Genomic DNA, 19,678 nt, shown 5'->3' on the forward strand with positions numbered 1-19,678 from the left:
GACGTCAACAATGGCCTCCACCCTGACGTGGATACTGAGCCGGACCGGTGCTGACGGGTACTTTTGTTCCCCTGTTCAACCCTGATGTGTTTAGGCCAGATTGGCAACCAGTGGTAGGTGAAGAGGACTGGGAGAGGTCTGGTGACCCTTTAACTGACCAGTGGGAGTACGACTCGGACTGGTGAGAGCAGTTTGGGGAAGCCAGTGGTCTGGATATATCCCCAGACCATGGCATGTTGTCTCCTCCTACCTTGGCTATGGAGGAGGGAGCATCTTACAAAGTGGTGTTGCATAGGGCGGCCGAGGCTCTCAACCCTGAGCTACCTACGGTGGCAGTCAGGACTAACCTCCCGACAGAGGTGCTTCAACTCACAGCGAGCTCTTTGGTGCCCCTGCTGCTGGTCAATGAAGCCCTAACCGACATCCTTCTGGGCACCTGGTCCAAGCCCAGCACAGGAACTCCTGTGCATAGGATGATTGCCTGACGCAACCGCCCGGCTCCGGGCGACCCCACTTTCCTTTCCCAACACCCCACCCCAGACAACTTGGTGGTCCAAGCCTCCACATCCAAAGGCGCATTCCCTACTGCACCACCTGATGGGGAACCCAAAAAGCTGGACCATCTTAGGAAGATGTTTTCTGCCTCCACCTTGGGACTGCGGTCAGTATACACCACATGTCTGTTGGGCCGTTACACCCACCCTGTGTGCGATACGGTACCACAGGTGCTGCCCCAGGGCCCAGAGGAAGCTCGGGCTGTGCTCTCCTGTGCAGTCGCCGGGGGGAGATATGCAGCAAAGTTTACTATACGCCGTGGACTGGATACAGCCAACTCGCTGGGCAGGACGATTTCAACGTCGGTAGCCCTTCGACGCTACGCCTGGCTGACGTCCACTGGTTTTTCTGAGGATGTCCCTGCTACTCTTATGGCAGGGGTGTGGAATTTAATAAAATATCTACTTGTCCATGGGGCAGGCTGCTTCATTAATCTACTTGTCCTGTAACAAAATCCACTTGTCCCTCTGCTGCCATGTAGTGCGGCTACACATTATGCCAGAAATCTCATTATATAAGAGCTCTGATATAGCCTCTCTGATTACGCCATAGCTCATGCCATAGTAGTGTTTGAATACTTGCAATCCCCTTATGTTGCCATATTCCGCAGGATCTACATACTGGGACTGAAGATAGTGGTAAGCAATAGTTCCAGAGTTAGAATACCTTTTTGAGTCTGTGCAAATCTACCAACTTGCATCTTTTAAGGGATTTCAACAACTCTTCTTAAACTTTTCCCATACTGAGAAATGTTGATAATTTGCTTCTGACAGTGGCAGATGTAAACCTTCTTCCAGAGTTAGGGAAAAAAGTGGTTGAAGGGAAAGTGAACTTGCAAACACTCAGATTTTCCCATGAGCAAATGTACACATGCATATTTATTTGCTCATGCTAAAATGCAGTTCACAAATATTTTCTAGGAGTACTATTTTTTGTCCTACTGTAAATTATTGGGAATTCACGAAAGCGTAGGTGCACTTAATGGAAGGACATATACAATGGATGCACTTTTGAGACTTTCTTTAAGAATTGGGCCCCTAATTTGGTATGGCTTTGGCCATGATCTTTTGCGTTTATTAAAATTCAGCCTCTCTCTCTGTATTGGCTGGCTTCACTGTGATTGACAGCATTCTGCTTTTTTCAAAAGGAGCATATCGGCACACAAAGTAGTTTTGTTCGTTGCCAGTAACTACTGTGGCAGTATGTGCTTTTTGAGACCAAAATCTATTTTTGCTTTTGCCAATGTGTTGCAATGGTGAGGGCCCGGCAGCTCCTACACCAACAAGGTTTTACAAAAACCGTGCCAAAACAATTCACACATTGACAAAACTAAAAAGCGGACCACCAATTTCAGACCTACTGGCTTTGCCAGTGATTGTTTATTTTTGTTCCTCATAATCTTATTGAGAGTGTTTATACTGATTATCCATTATGAATGTTTTGGGAACATGCATGCATGCATCAACACCTGTTACTAAGTGATGCTGCAAAGAAATGGTACCTGAAATTTTACATTAGTTAAGCAAAGTGTTTTTTTTTCCTGCTTTTAGTATTTTTAAGAACATTTTATTTTGAAAGCAAAGAATCAGCATCTTGCTTTGAAGCTTCCACAAATATTTGGATACAATCAGAAAGCATTCTGGGAGCATTATACATTGCCTCATGTTGCTAAACCTTTAAAATGTGTCTACACATTTTTATACTGCAACCACTGTCAGTAGTGCAGTCAGAGCTTACAACATTTACTTAGAACGCTCACCCTGATAATAAAGGCTTTCAATTAATGAACCATAAATACAAGATTGAACAGCATTAACATATGGACAAAAATATTACCTTAACTGCAGACAGTATCCTTCTCTGATTCATAATGTGGTTCTGCAAACTGGCAGCCAAAGGGTTTGTGCTTCAGGGGGTCCGACCTACTTGTCCCAAGGACAAAATACACGTGAAAACTTGTTGCCCTTGACCCCAAACAATATGTTCTGGGCGTCGGGCTATAGGAATTCCACATCCCTGATTATGGACATGCCCTTTGATGGCCGTCGTCTCTTCGGCAAGAAAGCAGACCATGTGCTAGAGCACTTCAAGGACTCAGGCTGTGGCCAAATCCTCGGGCTTCTTCACCACTGTGAGAAGTTGGCCTGATGTGCAGTGCTCACTATTCTAGTGATCACTATATATCAGTCCAAACAACCCTTATTGATGATTGGTTGTAAGTCAACCTTATAGACCAGCTATCCTAGTAGCATGGATACGAGCAGTCTAAGGCTAAGACTCTAGAGGGCGTGTTAAGCCAGCTGTTTTACCATCACATTACCCCTTGAACACCAAGTGAAAGGACACCACACAAGTTGTTATGAAAATAAACAGTATATTTATTTATAACAAGACTACCCTGGCTCTTTATGAGACAGGGAGCTAAGCACACAACAAAACTCTTATAAAAATACTTCAAGTTGCACAATTTACACAAATGCCCGAGGGGCACGAAAAACCATATACTACAAAAGTGGAATGCGAATTACTAGCAGGTAAGTAACGATTCTCAGAGGCTTTAGAAACGCTAGGCCTACAATACTGAACACTCAGGTTAGGAGCAGGAGGCCTAGGGAAGCCACGTGCAGAGTGGGAACTCTCATGCGTAAGGCGGGAAAAAGTCTATGGAAGCTAGAATTCACAAAGTTACTGTTCTCGGGCGAACCCGACTAGCTGGGACGAAAACGGGAGTGGATCCGAACACTTGGAGTGTTGGACTATGCTGGGGCACCGGAGTGCTGGATTTACCTAGCCCAGGGGCTGCGGCTGCATAGGGTTCAAGTTGCGTCGGAAACCCACGTTGACGGACCAGGAGCCTGAAGAAGAAGTTGCTGGCAGGCGGCCAGTGAAGAAAAGTTCGAAGAGATCCAAGCCTGGATCAGGGAAGGAGAAAACCTGAAAGCAGAGGGGACCAAGTTCTAAATCACTAGCCAGTGATTAAGTGGGCACCAGGATGGCACCGGGCGAAGTCACCGCAATCAGGTGAGTGGGCGCTGCTGGGCTCTGCAGTCTCTCGGACCAGGAGGCGTTGTCGGCGACCAGGATGGAGGTGCGAGCTGTCCCACGAAGGTTCTTGCTGTCGACGTCGCTGGACCCAGGATTGGGGCAACAAGTCTTGGCAAATGCAAGGCCCACGCGGTGGACCTAAAATGGCGTCTTGGGTGGACCCAGGAGGGTCCAGGGTGCTTCTCTGATGGAGGGAAGCAAGGGCCAGTCTGGAGCAACCAGTCCAGCAGTGTTTGTTGTCGTGGAGCGTCGTGAAGGGGCCACTAGCCAACGGGCAAGCGACCTGGACAACGCGGTGAGCAGCCAAGAGCAGAAGGGCCCCACGCAGATCTCTTGGATGGAAGGGGGCTGAACTTCGGTGCATGAGCTGCTCAGGGTCGGGGCTTCTCTTACCCCAAAGCACTCGGTCGAGGGTCACTCGGTGGTCGTGCTGGACAAGCGTCGTGCAGTTCAGAAGATGGCCGGTCCCTCGAGGTCTCGTCGCACCCACGGATCACAGCTGGGCTGATGATGTAGGTTGAGGTCAGAGGTGCCAGGGAAGCCGGTTCTCGTCGTGCTGAAGCAGTCTTGATCCGATGGAGAGACTGGCAACAAACCACGAAGCTTGGTTTGTGCCTGCTGCTGCAGGGTGACTACTCCTTAGTCACAAGGGAGAAAATCTTGAGTAGAGTCTTGAGTTCTTCGGGTAGAAGGTCGGTTCAGGATTAAAAGATTGATCTAATTTGGAAGGGGGCCTGCTCCTAACTTTATCCTGAAAAAGGGGGCTGGCCCGCGACTAAGTCCTGCCCTATGGGTGGGACCAGGGGGGGGGGGGTGGTTACACCCCTCTCCTTTGGCGGGCTTTCCCCAGCTCAGGGTCTGGTGTGCCCCTGGAACTGGTTCAAGCCGGTCTATGCACAGTGAGCACCGGGGTGCCACTTGCAGTCACCTTCCTCTAAAGCCCTGCCTACCTAGAATACACAAAACCCTGTCTGGGACGGTGCTGGCACCGCCCCTGGCAGGAAACCCTTTGTCCTTGCCTCCTGCTCTGGGAGGACTCCCAGCAGCAGGAGGGCAGACTTGTGTCTCGGTGGCAGCATCCATTTTGTGGAGCTAAGGCTCTGTCTGACTTTAACCGGGGTTACAGGTTACATACATGTCGTGTCCCTCTAGAAGGGTGGAATGCTAACCCCGTCGCCAGAATTGGCGAGGGGTTAGTATTCCAATTCGTATGACACCTTACTCGACATGTTTTGATAAAGCGATACCAGAGTTGGCATATAACCGCGAGGATTATAATGCACTTAAGAGTATATGGTAGGCGATATCATGGAAACGGCTAAGGGATAGATCCCGAAAGCCGCAGACAGGCTCAGCTCATGCCAGAGCACCATCTCACACGATTCCAAGCACTCTGCCTTCAGGATTGTCAAGGCCTGCCATAGGAGTGACTGATGGGAGATCTGTGTGTCCATTTAGGTTTAGATATAGGTATATTATATCTAAAGCAAAGGGTGATTACACCACCTTGCCCCAGCTGTCGTGCAGCCAGTTGTGTCAGATTTGGATGGCCAGCCAGGGGTGGCGTAATACATGCTGCAGCCCCTGGTAGGCCCTGGGTACACCCAAGCCCTGGGTACCTAAGGTACACTGTACAGGGACTGATAAGGTGCCTCAGTATCCAATTAGATATGTACCTAAGGTACATGGAATCCATTTTACAGAGAGAGCAGTAGGCCTGGGGTCCTGAATAGCAGGGTCCCAGGTCAACTAAGTCAGAAAACCAGCAAAACACCAGGCAAAAAAGTTGGGGGCAACCATAGTCAGGGATCTACCTTCCTACAACCACCCTCCTGCGCAGTCTGCTTTTCACCCCTTTCGTGGCTACGGAAGGGGTGCCCCGCCCCACCCTGAGCTGCAGGCAGGCGCAAGCTGCCAGCACCTGCGCGGCAGTGGACGTTGAACCCACCTTTGTGGTTCTGGGGGCCATCATGCGGCCCAGTCCACCACCGCCCCCTCTGCAGCAGCCTTCAAAGCTTCCTAGTCTGACCTTTCAGGGCCACCAATCCCCACTGGGCAGCAGGATTCGCCATCACCTCCCCCACTGGCGCACCATCACGTCAGACAGGTGGGTTTTGCAAATAGTCCGAAGGGTCTACTCCCTCCCCTTCGAGACTGCCCCCCAACCATGCCACCTCAGTACCATCGCATGTCAGAGGATCATCTGGCCTTTCATCAACAGGAAGTTAAGGCTCTCAAGGCCAAGGGAGCCATTGAGCGTGTTCCTGCCCCAGAAGTAGGTCGTGGTTGCTATTCCCACTACTTTCTGGTGCCCAAGAAGGACAAAGGCCTGCTTCCTATCTTGGATCTCAGGAACATCAACCGCTTCAAAATGTTGACACTAGATCAGGTCCTGTCTGCCCTCAGCCCTGGAGACTGGATAGTAGCGTTGGACCTGCAGGACGCTTACTTTCACATCCCCATCCTGCCGGCCCACCAGCGTTCGCTGCGGTTCATGGTAGGCCTTTAGCACTTTCAATTTACTGTTCTCCCCTTTGGCCTTACCAGCCCCCCTCTGGTGTTCACAAAAGTGATGGCGGTGGTCGCAGCTCATCTGTGCAGATCAGGGGTTCCAGTCTTCCCCTATCTCGAAAACTGGCTGTTAAAGGCGTGCTCGCCCCAGTCTGTCATTTCCCACCTCCAGACTACGGAGGACCTCCTGCACTCGCTGGGGTTGACTATAAATGTGTCGAAGTCGCACCTGATTCCCTCTCACAGGCTCCTTTTCATCTGAGTGGTTCTGGACACAATGCAGTTTCGGGCTTATCTTCTCGAGCAGCGAGTCCGGGATATTCGGGCTATGAATGGCGTCTTAACTCTGAATTGGTGGAAGGTCTCTACCGAAGAGAGTTCTCCACGTTTTAATTTCCAAGGCGGCACTCGCTAGGCAACGCTTCTCGTCGCCAGTGGAGTTGCGTCCTTCTAGAACACTTTTCGTCCATACCACTTCTGCGCAAGGTGCTGAAGAAGATCGAGCGCGACCAGGCCCAAGTCATTCTTGTGGCTCCGGATTGTGCATTTAGAGTCTGGTGTCCCGAGCTGCTACACATGGCGATAGATCCTCCAATCAGACTGCCTCTTCGGGAGGATCTTCTGTTGCAGCAGCAGCAGGGGATGGTCTTCCACCTGAACCTTTCCAGCCTTACCTCCTTGCGTTGAGCGGCGGCAGTTGAAGGCTTTTAACCTACCTCCCGAAGTTTGTAACGTTATCTTGGCAGCCATGCATCCCTCCACCAAATCAGTATACGCCTTTAGATAGAACAAATTTGTGGCATGGTGCACAGCAAAGGGCACTCTAAAAGGCTTTCTTTCTGGTATTTCGGTCTTACTTCAGCTTCCTGACCACCCTTCTCTTTTCAAGTCCCCTGTTGTAAATCGCTTCCTTACGGGCATTATGCACTTGTTTCCTCCAATTCCTTTCATAATGCGCAGTGGGACTTGACCCTGGTTCTAACCTATCCTATGTGTACTCCTTTTGAGCCGCTACATAACTGTCCTCTTAGACTTTTGACACTTAAAACTGCCTTTCTGGTTGACATCACTTCTGCTCGCAGGTGAGTGAGCTCAAAGCTCTTTCTTCAAAACCTCCTTTTCTGGCGGTTCATCCCGACAAGGTTGTCCTAAGAACCAGACCTTCGTTTCTTCCCAAGGTGGTTACTTCTTTCCACATTGGACAAACTATCACTTTGCCCACTTTTTTCCCGCCTCTGTGTCCTTCTAAGGAGAAAGAGAGGCTCCACCGTCTGGATGCAGAACATGCGCTATCATTTTATTTGGATCGCACAACAAAATTCCGGGTGGATGACTAGCTCTTTGTCGGCTATGTGGGTGCCAAAAAAGGTCGAGCTGTGCACATACGGACCATGTCTACGTGGGTCGTTTTGTGCATCAAAGCTTGCTATCCATTGGCAAAGAAGGAGCCTCCAGTGGGGCTGCGCACCCATTCCACCAGGGTGACGGCAGCTACTACTGCTTTGGGACTTGTTGTTCCTCTCTATGACACCTGTCAGGCAGGTATGTGGGCATCTCTGCACACATTTACAAAGCACTACTGCCTGGACAGCCAATTCCAGAGGGACGGCTTCTTTGGCCTTTCTGTTCTCCAGGACTTTCTGGTGTGAACTTGGTTCGCAGACCCACCTATGGGTTGGTATTGCTGGGGTTTGTATTCTAAGGTGAGGAATCCATATCAAATTGTCTCTTTCAGATGAACAAGTTTCTTACCTTCGGTAATGATATATCTGTAAGAGACATAGATTATTTATAGATTCCTTATGCTCCACCCATCCTCCCCATTCTGTGAACTGACTTCTAGGGTTATGGACTTTCTTTCGGGGCCCTAATTTTGTGCATCAGTGGTCAGTGTCTTACATGACTGGCTTCTGGCGTGGAATGTCGTGTATGAGAACTGACGTCAGCACACGAGGGCAGCATCTAAGGAGCTGCTGCGATGTCATCCCGGTGACCACGATGCCAACGACGAACGCGGAGCCGACAGACTCCACCTTTCAACGCGCAGAGGTACTGCTGACACAAAAGTTCTCCAGATCCAGTCTGACGCCTAGGGGTAATTCACAAGGTAAGGAATCTATAACTAATCTGTCTTCTACAGATATATTGTTACCGAAGGTCAGTAACTTGTTCATTAAGATCTGGTACATGCTGGCCAAGACTAATCCCCCAGAAGGCTTGCATGCTCGTTCCACCAGATAAAAAGCTGCTACTTCTACACTGTTGTTTATTATGCCAGTTAAGGACATTTACCGGGCTGCAACATGGGTGTCCCTCCATACGTTCAAGAAGTACTACTGTCTGGAAAGTCTGATTCGGCAGGATGGGCACTTTGCCTGATCTGTCCTTCAAGATTTCCGGTCTGAGCCATTCCACAGTCGCACCACCTGTGGAGGTACTGCTTTGACACAAGGTGAGTGCTCTGCGATTAGAAGTCTCTATCAGAAGAACAAGTTACCTTCAGTGCCTCCTTTTCTGGTAGAGACTCTGAATGCAGGTTCCTCACCAACCCACCCTCCTCCCATTCTGTGCACTAATAAGATCCCAATTTATAGATCTGCACAGTGGTATTCTGATTTGCCATCTCCGCATCTGACAACAAGTGCAGAAATCTGAAAGAAACGGACATCAGTGCATAGAGGTAGTATGGATATAGTGGCCCCAATGTCTCATCCAGGGTGGGACGGTCCATTGCGGAGCCAAACAATGCCACCTACTGATGTGCAAAGGAATTGCTTTCGGAAATTTCCGGTTCCAGTCTGAAACATAGGGAAATTCACAAGGTGAACAATCTGCAGTTAGTCTCTACCAGAAAAGGCGTTACCAAAGATAATTAACTTTTTTGTTGTATTTCTGAAAGTTGGATATTGCAGGGACAGCCTTCCTCTTTGCCCATGTGACCCCTGTTCAGACCAATAATTAGCAATTTATATTTTTTTGCAAACTCTATGAAGAGCCCAGGAAGCATTCACTGATTCCTTTGCCAAGAAAATTAAGTTTTACAAGATGCTGACAAGTCTTTATTTAAAATTGCTGCTGTCAAAGTAGGTTTGTGGAGTTGATTCATTTTATTCAAAATGTTATTAAATAATGGAAAATCGGTCTTTCTGAGGGCCACTTTCTTTAGTCTTTTTTATGACCTTGTTTGGTTGAAATCATGGATTTTGTAGAACTTGTGATTATTATATCTGATAGAGACTACTAGCCTCAGATTCCTTCACGTAGAATTATCCCCAGGCGTGAGACTGGATCCGGAAACTTTTTTTGCCACAGTATCCCTGTACGCCGGGGGAGGGGCGACAACACACGACTCCGGCCAGGCGTCGTCCACATATGTGACGTAAGCGAGCTCACATAAGCCCTAACCCGACACCACTATGTCAGTTTTTTTCCTTTTCCGCGTGCAAAGCGCATCCGGTCTCTGCTACGGGCCTGTTTGTGGGGGGCCCTTTTTTCTTCCCCATTGTCTAAATTTTTGGTGGAACAGTGTGCGAATGCCTTCGGGCTTCAAGACTTGCATGTCGTGTGGGCGTCTAATTCGGCGACGGACCCTCACCTCATTTGTATGTGGTGTTTAGGGAAGAATCACGGCACCACTGATTGTGAGGCGTGCCAACAGTTGAAGCTGAAGTCGCGTCGGGAGCGCCAGATGAAACTACTCTCGGCGCGTCTCTCAAGGTCGGCTTCCTCTCCTCGATCAGCCTCGGCAGACAGCTTCAGATACTGCCGTTGTCTTCGTCCTCGCCCTTCTTCGATGTTGCGAGAGCGTCGCTCCCCGGTGGGTAAGTGTCGCAGTCTGTCCCCGGGGGCTGGTGTGCGGCCTGCCGGGGGCGTGGGCTCTCCGCGGGTGATGCGGCCCTGCGTGTTGAACTCCTATCCACCGTTTCCCGGTGACTGAGTGTCGAGAGTCCAGATGGAGACTTATGTGGCGGCTTTGCAAGCCTCGCTGGCGTCTCCTCCTCCTTCCCCTCCTGGGCGTCAGTGGATCCCTTGCCTTGCGTGGGGTCCTCCGCGGCGCCGCCGGCGGCTCCAGCACTGACTGGTTCGGATCCAGGCTTGGAGGATGTGGCTCTTCGTTGGTCCCTCCTTCAGACCACGGCGCCTCTGCCTTGCCGCAAGCTCTCGCGGGAGTTCCTGTGGTGTCGCTGGAGGACGCCGGGGCTCGGGTCGCATCCCCGAGTGCCGCTCGGCCCTCTGGGCGGGCAAAGGCCTTGTCCACGGCTGAGCTGACGTCGCCACGGCGCAGGCACCTGCTGGTTCGGGCAACGCCACAGAGTTCGGTGGACCCTCCTTGTCCCGGTCTGGGTCAAGGCTGGATGAGGCCCCTCGTCCTACTTCGGGCCTTTCTCGCCCCTCCACGAAGGTGGCTGCCTCGTCGAAGGGTGAGTCGGAGGTTGAGTCGGCTCTGGCGGTGCCGCATGGATTGCAGGGCCACCTCCAACGAATGCTGGGCCGAGGCTGGAGGTGGGTTACCTGTCTTTCACCTGGTCCCTCTTGTTTCTTCACGCAGGCGGCTCCCTCGGCGGAGGTCGAGTCAGCGCCGCCCTTTGGCCCCGCTCCAGTCCCTGGCGCGGGGTGGCTCAGAGGAGCCCTCTCCGGCGTCTCCGCCGGCACGGGTGGTGTCGACGTTCAGCCTCGGGCGCCGGACTTTACCGCACAGAAATCGTGCTGCGAATTCGTCTTCGGACTCACCCTCTTCTCCGGAGGTTGGCTGCATTTTGGGGTCATCCTCCCCAGAGACAGGCCGCCGCGTGGTGTCCTTTTCACCAGCATCATCGAAGGGTGGCTCCCTGCCATTTTGAAGGCTGCGGTGTTCATCGGAGGAGCGGCTGGTCCCCCATTCATCGGTTCCTGCCGACTTCCAGGTCTGGCCCTTGCTCGCCCTGCTTGGCTTCTGGGACGGCCGCCTTAGTTTGCAGCCGTCACCCATGGAGGAGCTGCTTTCTCCACTGCGGGGCCCCATGGAGGCGGGTGCGGCCTACGCTCACGCGGTGTCCACGGCGGTGGGCATTCTGCGCATAGGTGACCAGATTGCTCATTTCCCGCCAGAACATCTCTTGGAGGTTCTCCATCAGGGCTCTGGTGGGAGGGAGATCTTGCTTCCCTTTAAAGGTTCGCTCCTTTCTTCCCTGACGGGGGCTTGGAGGCGCCCCGCCTCAGGGGATCCGGTGCCTCACCACGTTCTGCACCAGCACCTCTGGGCGCCACGTGACCCGGCGTGTCTTTCCCTCCACCCCTCTACCTCCAGTCCACTTTTGCGGACTGCTTTTCCCTCCCTTCCACTACTGTTGACTCAGCCGTCCCCGGAGGCCCACTGGTTGGACTCTTGGGGGCGCAACGTGTTCTCCTCGACCAGCGCTGCCCTGTGGGTCCTTAACACCGTATGTGTGTTGGCTAGGGCCTCCTTTTGTTTGTGGGACTCGGCTGAGTCTTTGGGATCTGCAGCTTCCCAGGAGACTGTTCATGTGGATTTACGGCATCATGCATGGATGGCCGAGAGCTAGCGGTGTTTATTCTCCGCTCCGCTTTGGACATCTCAGAGGTGCTGGGTTGGGCCATGGCTTCCTCAGTTGCCCTCTGTCGCCATGCTGGGCTTCGGGCCGGCGTGTTCCTGAAAATATTGGGGAGCGGCTGATTGATCTTCCGTTCGATGGCAGCCTTTTGTACCATGCCCCGGCTGACTCTGCCAACCAACGGTTTCTGGCAGGGCTCCGTCCCCCTTCTCCGCCTTATCCTCCTCCTTCCCCTCCTCAGTGACTGCTGAGTTGAGCTGGTTCTGGACCCCTTTTTTGGGCCGGTTGCCCTTGCTGTGAGGTGCGTTTTATGGGCACTCGAGTCCTCCTTGCTTGGACTGTGGCTTTGTTGGCTACTGGACGGCCCTTTGTTACCTGTGTTATCTGCTTGAGTTATGTGCACAGACTTGCCCAGAGATTAGGCCTTCTGTTTTTCACCTTGAGCTGCTTGGCAAGCCTCCCGCAGGCTATTTCCCCGTTGCTCTTTCGTTTTTTCCTCTTCTGCGGAAGTTCCTTCCAAAGAGGGTTCCCATGTCTTGGGACTTAACTTCCCCTATGTGGTGTAGTGGTAGCTGTTATAGCTTGCGCTATGCTAGGGAGTTCTGGTCGCCTCCGCTCTCTGTGGTGTTTATGTATGTTGCTGATGCTTCTTGGGCCGTGTGCACGGACCCCGCGTGGTTCTGTGTCCCCGGGCATTTCCTCGCCTCCTGTCCTGGGGGCTGGGATGGTTCTGTGTTTCTCCCCTTGTATGGCGTAGCCTGCCCGGTCTTCATTGGGGCCCGGGCTGTGATTCCGGCGGCTTATTGCTGCGGGCGCCGCTCTGGCTGGTCGGTTGCCTTTCGTCTATGGTGGGCTCGCCTTCTTTTCCCTCGTTTTCCTTGGGCCCTCTAGGCTTTTCTTCTTCCTTGGATGGAATTAGATGGAAGCTCTGTTGCCTTGTAGGGATGTGGAGTGCTTCTGCATTCCTGGCATTGCCTTTGGTTCCTCTGCTGAAAGTGAAAGGGATTCTTTTGAATTCTTCTACACTCTCTCTCGCTCTTCTTCCCACATCCCACTCAGGGTTAGTGGTGTTCTGCTTGTGGGGGTTCCCCCCTCCTCCTCCTTGCCTGGGAAGGTGGGGCTGTTCACCCTGTCCATGGGACTAGCCCTCTGTGGGCTTCTCTGTTGTGTCCCGGCTAGTGGGGTCCTTCCGCAGACCCTCCTTCCCTGTGGGTATGGCTAGGGTATCTATTCTACATGAAGGAATCTGCGGCTAGTCGTCTCTATCAGATATACAAGTTACTTACCCTCGGTAACGATGTGTCTGATAGAGACGAATCTAGCTGCAGATTCCTTCACGGCCCACCCTTCCTCCCCGTTCTGCGAGGACCCTTGGGTTGGTCTTCAGTACTTGCCTCCCGGTGGGGGGCTGTGTCTCCTGTGAGTGCCTTCTTTGCTCTTGACGGGTGGCGATGCTCTTGTGCCCCGCTGCTCTGGCTACTCCAGGTTTGGGGGGGTTTGCCTTCCATCTCTGTCCTTCCCTCCCTTTCCTTCCTCTTGCTTCTGAAAGCCCTGGCCCCTCTGCTAACCTCCAAATAGGGGTCATCTGGCCAGGCCTTGCCCTTGTTCTTTGAGGGGTAGTTGCCCTCTATGCTGGGGTGGCTTGGAGGTTTGTGGTACCTGTCTGCCTTGGGACTGGCATCCCTTCCTTGTTTCTGGACGAGGGTGGTAAGCCTGCTGCATGTGTTGTGACTTTTGACTCATGTTCCTTGTCTCCGGGGCACAGGTGGGGGGAGGTTGTTTGCGTACTGGCAGGGTGGCTGCTCAGGGCTCTGCTCTGTTCTTTCTTCTGCCCCTGCCTTTGGACACTGCAGTGTTGTACTGTTCCCTATGGTGTCGCTTATCTCCATTTCCCTCTTTTTCTACTGTTTCGCACACTGTTCCCATGCTCCCACAGTTTTTTGTCTGGTGGCTCCACGTGGTGCGGAAAAGTTCTTAGAAGAAAATTGACGTAGGCGTGCCGGGGGGGGGGGCTTATGTGACCTCACTGACGTGACGTACGCGGACGACGCCTGGGCGGAGTCGCGTGATGCCGCCCCTCCCCCTGCACGCAGGGATGCTGTGGCAAAAAGTTTCCGGATCCAGTCTCACGCCTGGGGGTAATTCTACGTGAAGGAATCCGCAGCTAGAATCGCCTCTACCAGATAATCGTTACTGAAGGTAAATAACTCGTACTTTATTGATTTCAATTAGTTTTATTTTAGTTGTATTTAATGTTTGTTTTCTAGTTTTCTTAACTATAATTATGGATCCTGATTGGGTTTTAAATTTAGAAATGTACTTTAGCAGGGAATTACACTTTGATGTAGTTATATTTAAAACCTGAACTCTGAAATGGTGATTTGGAAATCCTTTTGTAGGCAATATTAAGACTGCTAAATACTCATGGGAACCACTAAAAACCACAGATTGAAAAAATGTATTACATCTGTATGTTTCATTATCATCATTTTCAGTTGGTGCTGCAAAGATGGCCTCCAGCATTAGCAAAGATAAAGAAGTTGCCAGCCCCACCCTTATAAACAGAAGTATCAAAAGTTTGAGTCTGAGGAATATTTTACTGTAGAAAAATGATTATAAACCAAGATCATCCAAAGTAAGAGTGGCTTAATTTATTTTGTTTCCAGGTGGTCGGTAAATTGGCATTGGTATCAAAGTGAGCATATGGGTTCTGTTGCCTCTTCTTTGTTTAGATGTTGCCAATTACTGGCATGCCCCGTTTGGGGAAGTCTTTATCCTTCTTGAAAGTTCAAAGTTATTGGACTTTTAACTTGAAGTTCAAGGCCTAGAAATGAAATGTTCTGAAAAATGTCTCTATATTTTCTTTTTAAATAGGGTTTTGTTGTTGAACTACTTCTTACGCTGGAGTCTGCTATAGATACGTTAGCGGAAACCGCAAAGCACTTTGATCTTTTATCAGCACTTTCTCGGTGAGTATTGTGTTCCACTTCTTTCCTTGTGAAATCAATAGAATTAATTTTCTTTTATTCATATTTTTTATATTGTGGGAATCATTCAAAAACATTCTACATTTCCCCTTTAGCATGTCACATACAGTTAACACAGTTGAGTATTTGGCCATCAAAAAGATTTGTATGCTGCATTATTAATTGTAGTTGTAAGCCTGCTGACGTTTCATCAAGACATGCAGGTTCCCATTGAATATTTTCCATGTTAGTTTTCAAATATTACATTTTTCTCCCTGTACGGCCATTGAGCATTAGAAATGTATTCCTCTACTGAAAGCTAGATAATTCCAATGCTGGTTGTTCTGAAAACTGATGGTTCGAATGTGTCGCTGTAGCTCATGATGGCATATGCATAAATTGCATTGTCGTGGTCCCTCCGGTCATTCTCTTGGTGACATTACCCACAACAGCCAGAAAAATCTCAATTAGTGGTCTCTCAGGAATTTAATTTCGCAATCTTTATGAAACGTACAGATCAGATTCTCACATGCATGTCATGCCCATTTCTTTATGAAACCTACAGATGAGTATTGGGAGTATCAAAATATATTGGCATGCTTCTTTACCCATATTTTTTAAATGAAGCTTATGAGTCCCCAGTTAAAGCGTGTTGCCTCATTACATCCTGCTGCATACCAGTAATATTCAGATTTGCCTGTGAGTCTGGAGATGAGACAAGTTCCTTTGTCTGGCTAGCTGTTGCATGATGTTTCTTCCACATAGATTTTAACACATTCTATTTTGGGCAGTGAGTTACTTCAGTCTGCAACACATACCATATCACTTTAAGAAATGCTCTGCTCTATATCTTTATTTGGCATTGTGTTTCTAACTATGTACTAATCCTGGCCCTATTTATTATTTTAGCACTCAAACACATATGATTAAAATGAGAACTGTACAACCCCGATTTCAGCTGACTGTGTCCCGATTGTTTCTCCAGCAGTTCACCCATCCAGCTATAGATGATACTGCTACCCTTCTGTAGATCCAGAAGACATCATCACAGGATGCAATGCACCTGTCCAAAAAGGCATATCCAATTTTGGTGATATCAGTTGCGTAGTTCTATACCACAGATGCTGGTGATCCAGAAGTTGATGAAGCTATTTGATTTTCATGCTCTGAGGATTTTCTCTAGACTACCTCATCCCCCCCCCCCCACACACACACACACACACACACACACACACACAACCCCACTCTCCAGAGAATATTGCTCCTTGTGGACCACCTGCAGAGAAGAAATGGTTTCTAATAGATTAGACGGTACTATTTGAATACTGCCCTCTGCGTCAGACTGGATCCATAAAATCTTCAGCAGTACCTGGCAGGTGTGCGTTCAGATCAGTGTCGACATCCTTTTGTGCCAGACGCAACAAGTGTGGGTCTATATGGGCCCCACCAATGCACATTAATATCAGTTGTTTTTTTCAGCGCCAACAGATTCTGTTCCGGAGCTATCTTTTGTCTCGGAGACAGATTTCTGGCAAAAAAAAATCTTCTGTGTGCAAGGAAAAATGTTACCTTCAAATCTGTGGGTAATGTGGCAAATAAATGTCTGTGACGGTCCCACATGTGGTTTGCCCACTGTGCCTGGGGATGGATAACAGCTCCCAGTCCTGCAGTTATTGTGCCTTGATGCACCCAAAGACCATTCAAAATGGGAAGAGAAGCTTTTTGCTGAGAAGCACCACAAAACCCCTTGTGGCGATCAGTGAGGTCTAAAGGTAGATCCTGGTCCCGAGGTTGCTTCCACGACAGATCATCTTCACGATCTAAACACCCTGGTAAATCCAAGAAAAAGCATATGAAATCCAAGCTGGATTCAGCACTGTCGTGCCACTCTCGATATTCCAAGAAGGCTCGAGGGCATCATCATACCTCCAGGTTGCTCTGCCGAAGTCGCTCTACTTTAGAGTTGATTCTGACTCTTGTTCCACAGCAACTGGAATTTCCAGGACCATCTGAACTACAGCAGCAAAGGATACCTTTTCCGAAGCCATGCTACAGCTGTGTGACACGTTGCCAGCTCCCTTTGGCAGGCCTGTAGTTCCCATTGTGCCGAAAGGCCTCCCAACTGGATTACAGCTTGTGGGTGCGCCTTAGGCACCAGCTGGGCCCTCTGGATTCACTAGGAGCTCTGGTCCAACTACAGTGCCGGTTCCCTCCCTGGTGCCACAACCAAGACCAGAATGTGATCCATTGTGCAATTGACTCCGATGACTGCCATTTATAGAATGGTGTAGTTCAATGCTGAGGCTGCAACCCCTCAATTGAAGCCTTGCACTTATTTATCTAAGCCACAACCACTAAGCCGCAACCACTTAGCGACCCTTCTGATTCTGGCACATTGCCTCTACCTTCCAGAAGGGCTCATGAATTAATTGGCACAGACTCTGATAATTGATGTTGAGGGTGAGATTGACCAGCCATATCAAGAGGAAAATTGTTTTCAAGACCTCCAGGAGGATAGTGGTTTGGATATCTCCCCAAATAATGGACTAGTTTCTGGGCCCTGCCACCGAAGACTGCACCTCCTTTGTCATGGTTGTGGCAATGGAGGCGAAGGTTCTTGACCTTCAGCTTCCTACTTAGCCTGACCAAACAAGTTCTAAGCCTCTTCCATTCGGTGAGGCTCTAAACAGTGCACATTTGCGAACCTGGGCTAAACCCTGCTCAAGCCCACCAGTTAACCACCAGTTAACCACCAGTTTGCCAGGTCTGCTTCGGGTGTTTGTATTACAATATACTCTACTAAGGGGTGTTAATGAGTTAAATGTATTTCCAGCTGAATACATTTTTTTTCCAATGAATCAAATTCTTAAGGGTGTATATTTGATCTTCTTCATAAAAGCAGTTGAATACACCATGAACCAAAATGCATAACCTGTTCCTGGTTAGAAAGGATATAGCAAGCCCTAAATATATATAGGTACTTTGAGCTCAAAGTAACTCTATTTAGAATGAAATGTTTGTTTCATGTGACTTTATCTGTGCTGCCATTTCCACAGAAAACGGCATCTTGTTGATTAAATGTTCATAATTTTGAATATCCCTTGTAGAAGATAGTAACATTAGTTATATGTACAGTGTGTCACTTTCTATAACTTGAGTTACTTTAATCAAAATGTTCTTGGTGTTCGCTTCCCAAGTGGTGTAGCTGTTACCATAAGAACGTTTAGGTTTGCTATCCAACACAGTTCTTTAGAGTTTTTAAATTCTTCAAAATTGAAGCTTCCTGAGATTTCTCTGCTACTTGGGGTATTGCAACAATTGGTAGACTTTTGTAAATTGAACACCGAAGTAATGAATTATTTTTTAAGTAACATTTTCCTTTTTCTTCATTCAGCACGGCATACCATGATCCTGTAATGGGACACAAAAATGCAGCTAACCGAAAAAGCACTGGACAGTTGAACCTAAGCACAAGCCCTACAAGTAGTGGAAGTTATTTGGGAAACTACAGCAATGTAAGAAGTAACTCTTTGAGGCTCAGTTTAATGGGTGACCGGAAAGGTGACCGGCGGCGGAGTAACACACTGGATATAATGGATGGCAGGATAAACCATGGGGGTAGTTTAGCAAGGACTAGAAGCCTTTCTTCTCTTGGAGGAACAGTTGATATGCAACCCACTACTGATCCTAATAATCTAATGGCCACCATTTTCTGGATTGCAGCATCCTTGCTAGAATCAGACTTTGAATATGAATACCTCTTGGCTCTCAGACTGCTTAACAAACTGCTTACTCATTTGCCTCTGGATAAACCCGACAGTCGCGAGAAGATTGAAAAAGTTCAAAGTAAACTGAAATGGAGTAATTTTCCAGGTCTTCAGCATCTCTTCCTAAAGGGATTTACTTCAATTTCAACACAGGAAATGACAGTTCACCTCCTCAGTAAACTTATTACTGTGTCCAAAAACACTTTGGTGGACCCCTCTCAATTAGCAGGTAATATAAGTTTGTAGAATGTATGCTTTGATGTGAAATTTTGCAGAAGTTTGTATATATTTGTTCTGACATGATCTTGTTTTCATGTTCTGATTTATACTTTGCATACATTCCTCACCTTATGAATATCCTGGAGATGGAAAACACCCCGATTGACATACCACTTAATACAATCAGTACTACCAATATGACGTACACAGTGGCTTTGTTCTCTACAGATGTGATGACACTGAACAAATATATCTGGTGCAGTCTAGCGCCCTGATGTCAGTGGTCTAGGAGAATGCTGTATCCCTTCTGCTGGCAGCCCCACATGTCTTCCAAGTGTGAAACTTTTTTTTAAGAAAATGCTTTTTGGAAATGCCGATACAGGGACTGCGGTTTGCTGTCCCTTACAGGTCTTCATTCCTGCATTTGTAGTCAATTACAGGGTGGTCCCAAATTCCGACATGCTTATTCAATACCCGTTAGGCAGGTTGTTTCGCTACCCCTTGAAAAGGACTCTTCTGATAGATATGTCTAACCGCATATTCCTCACCTTCTGAATATTTCCCGGGCTTTAGACTGGATACTTAAAGTCTAAAGCATTATCCCTACAGACCAGCAAGTAGAGCTGTGAGGCTCCGGAAATGACATGCAGAGCCTCGTATAAACACCATCAGTATGTGCTGATACCAGTTGCCTTCTATGCTGTCCATGTTCCCAGACTGCTGAGCCACATAACAGATTGTTTTGGAGCAGTGTGGGGAAGACGGAAGGGTTGGTGTGGAATCTGCAGTTAGAGTATCTACCACAAAGGGCATTACTGAAGGTCAGTAACTTTTTCTTCCGATAGGTGCTTCTATCTGCATGATTCCTCACCTTTTGAATACTTCCCAGGCGGTGCTTCTGTGAGCTGACTCAGACAAAGATTTCTGGAGAATTTTGTCCTCAGAATGCCCATCTCTGCATTTCCGGCTATCCTTGATAGTTCTGCTTGGTGAACATATGAACTGACGCCCATGTAGCAACATAGAAAATATACAGAACAGTCACTCTGGGTGCTAATGCAGT

The 19,678-nt window shown here is 48.9% G+C and overlaps 1 protein-coding gene across 11 annotated transcripts in view; it reads left to right on the forward strand.

Moving 5' to 3' along the window:
• The window catches only part of FRYL (FRY like transcription coactivator), a 2,496,013-nt gene that overhangs the window by 1,912,907 nt on the left and 563,428 nt on the right, over window positions 1-19,678 (forward strand). For all 11 annotated transcript variants that reach the window (XR_013608325.1, XM_078678213.1, XM_078678216.1 and 8 more), the window contains 2 exons: window positions 14,538-14,632; window positions 18,024-18,625. Coding sequence is in view for 10 of the 11 variants with exons in the window: in XM_078678213.1 (XP_078534339.1) it covers window positions 14,538-14,632; window positions 18,024-18,625 (697 nt within the window). In the remaining variant the exon portion in view is untranslated. The remainder of the gene's footprint in view (window positions 1-14,537; window positions 14,633-18,023; window positions 18,626-19,678) is intronic.

The sequence above is a fragment of the Lissotriton helveticus genome, chromosome 2_2 (genome assembly GCF_964261635.1).
Source record: "Lissotriton helveticus chromosome 2_2, aLisHel1.1, whole genome shotgun sequence".
NCBI lineage: Eukaryota > Metazoa > Chordata > Amphibia > Caudata > Salamandridae > Lissotriton > Lissotriton helveticus.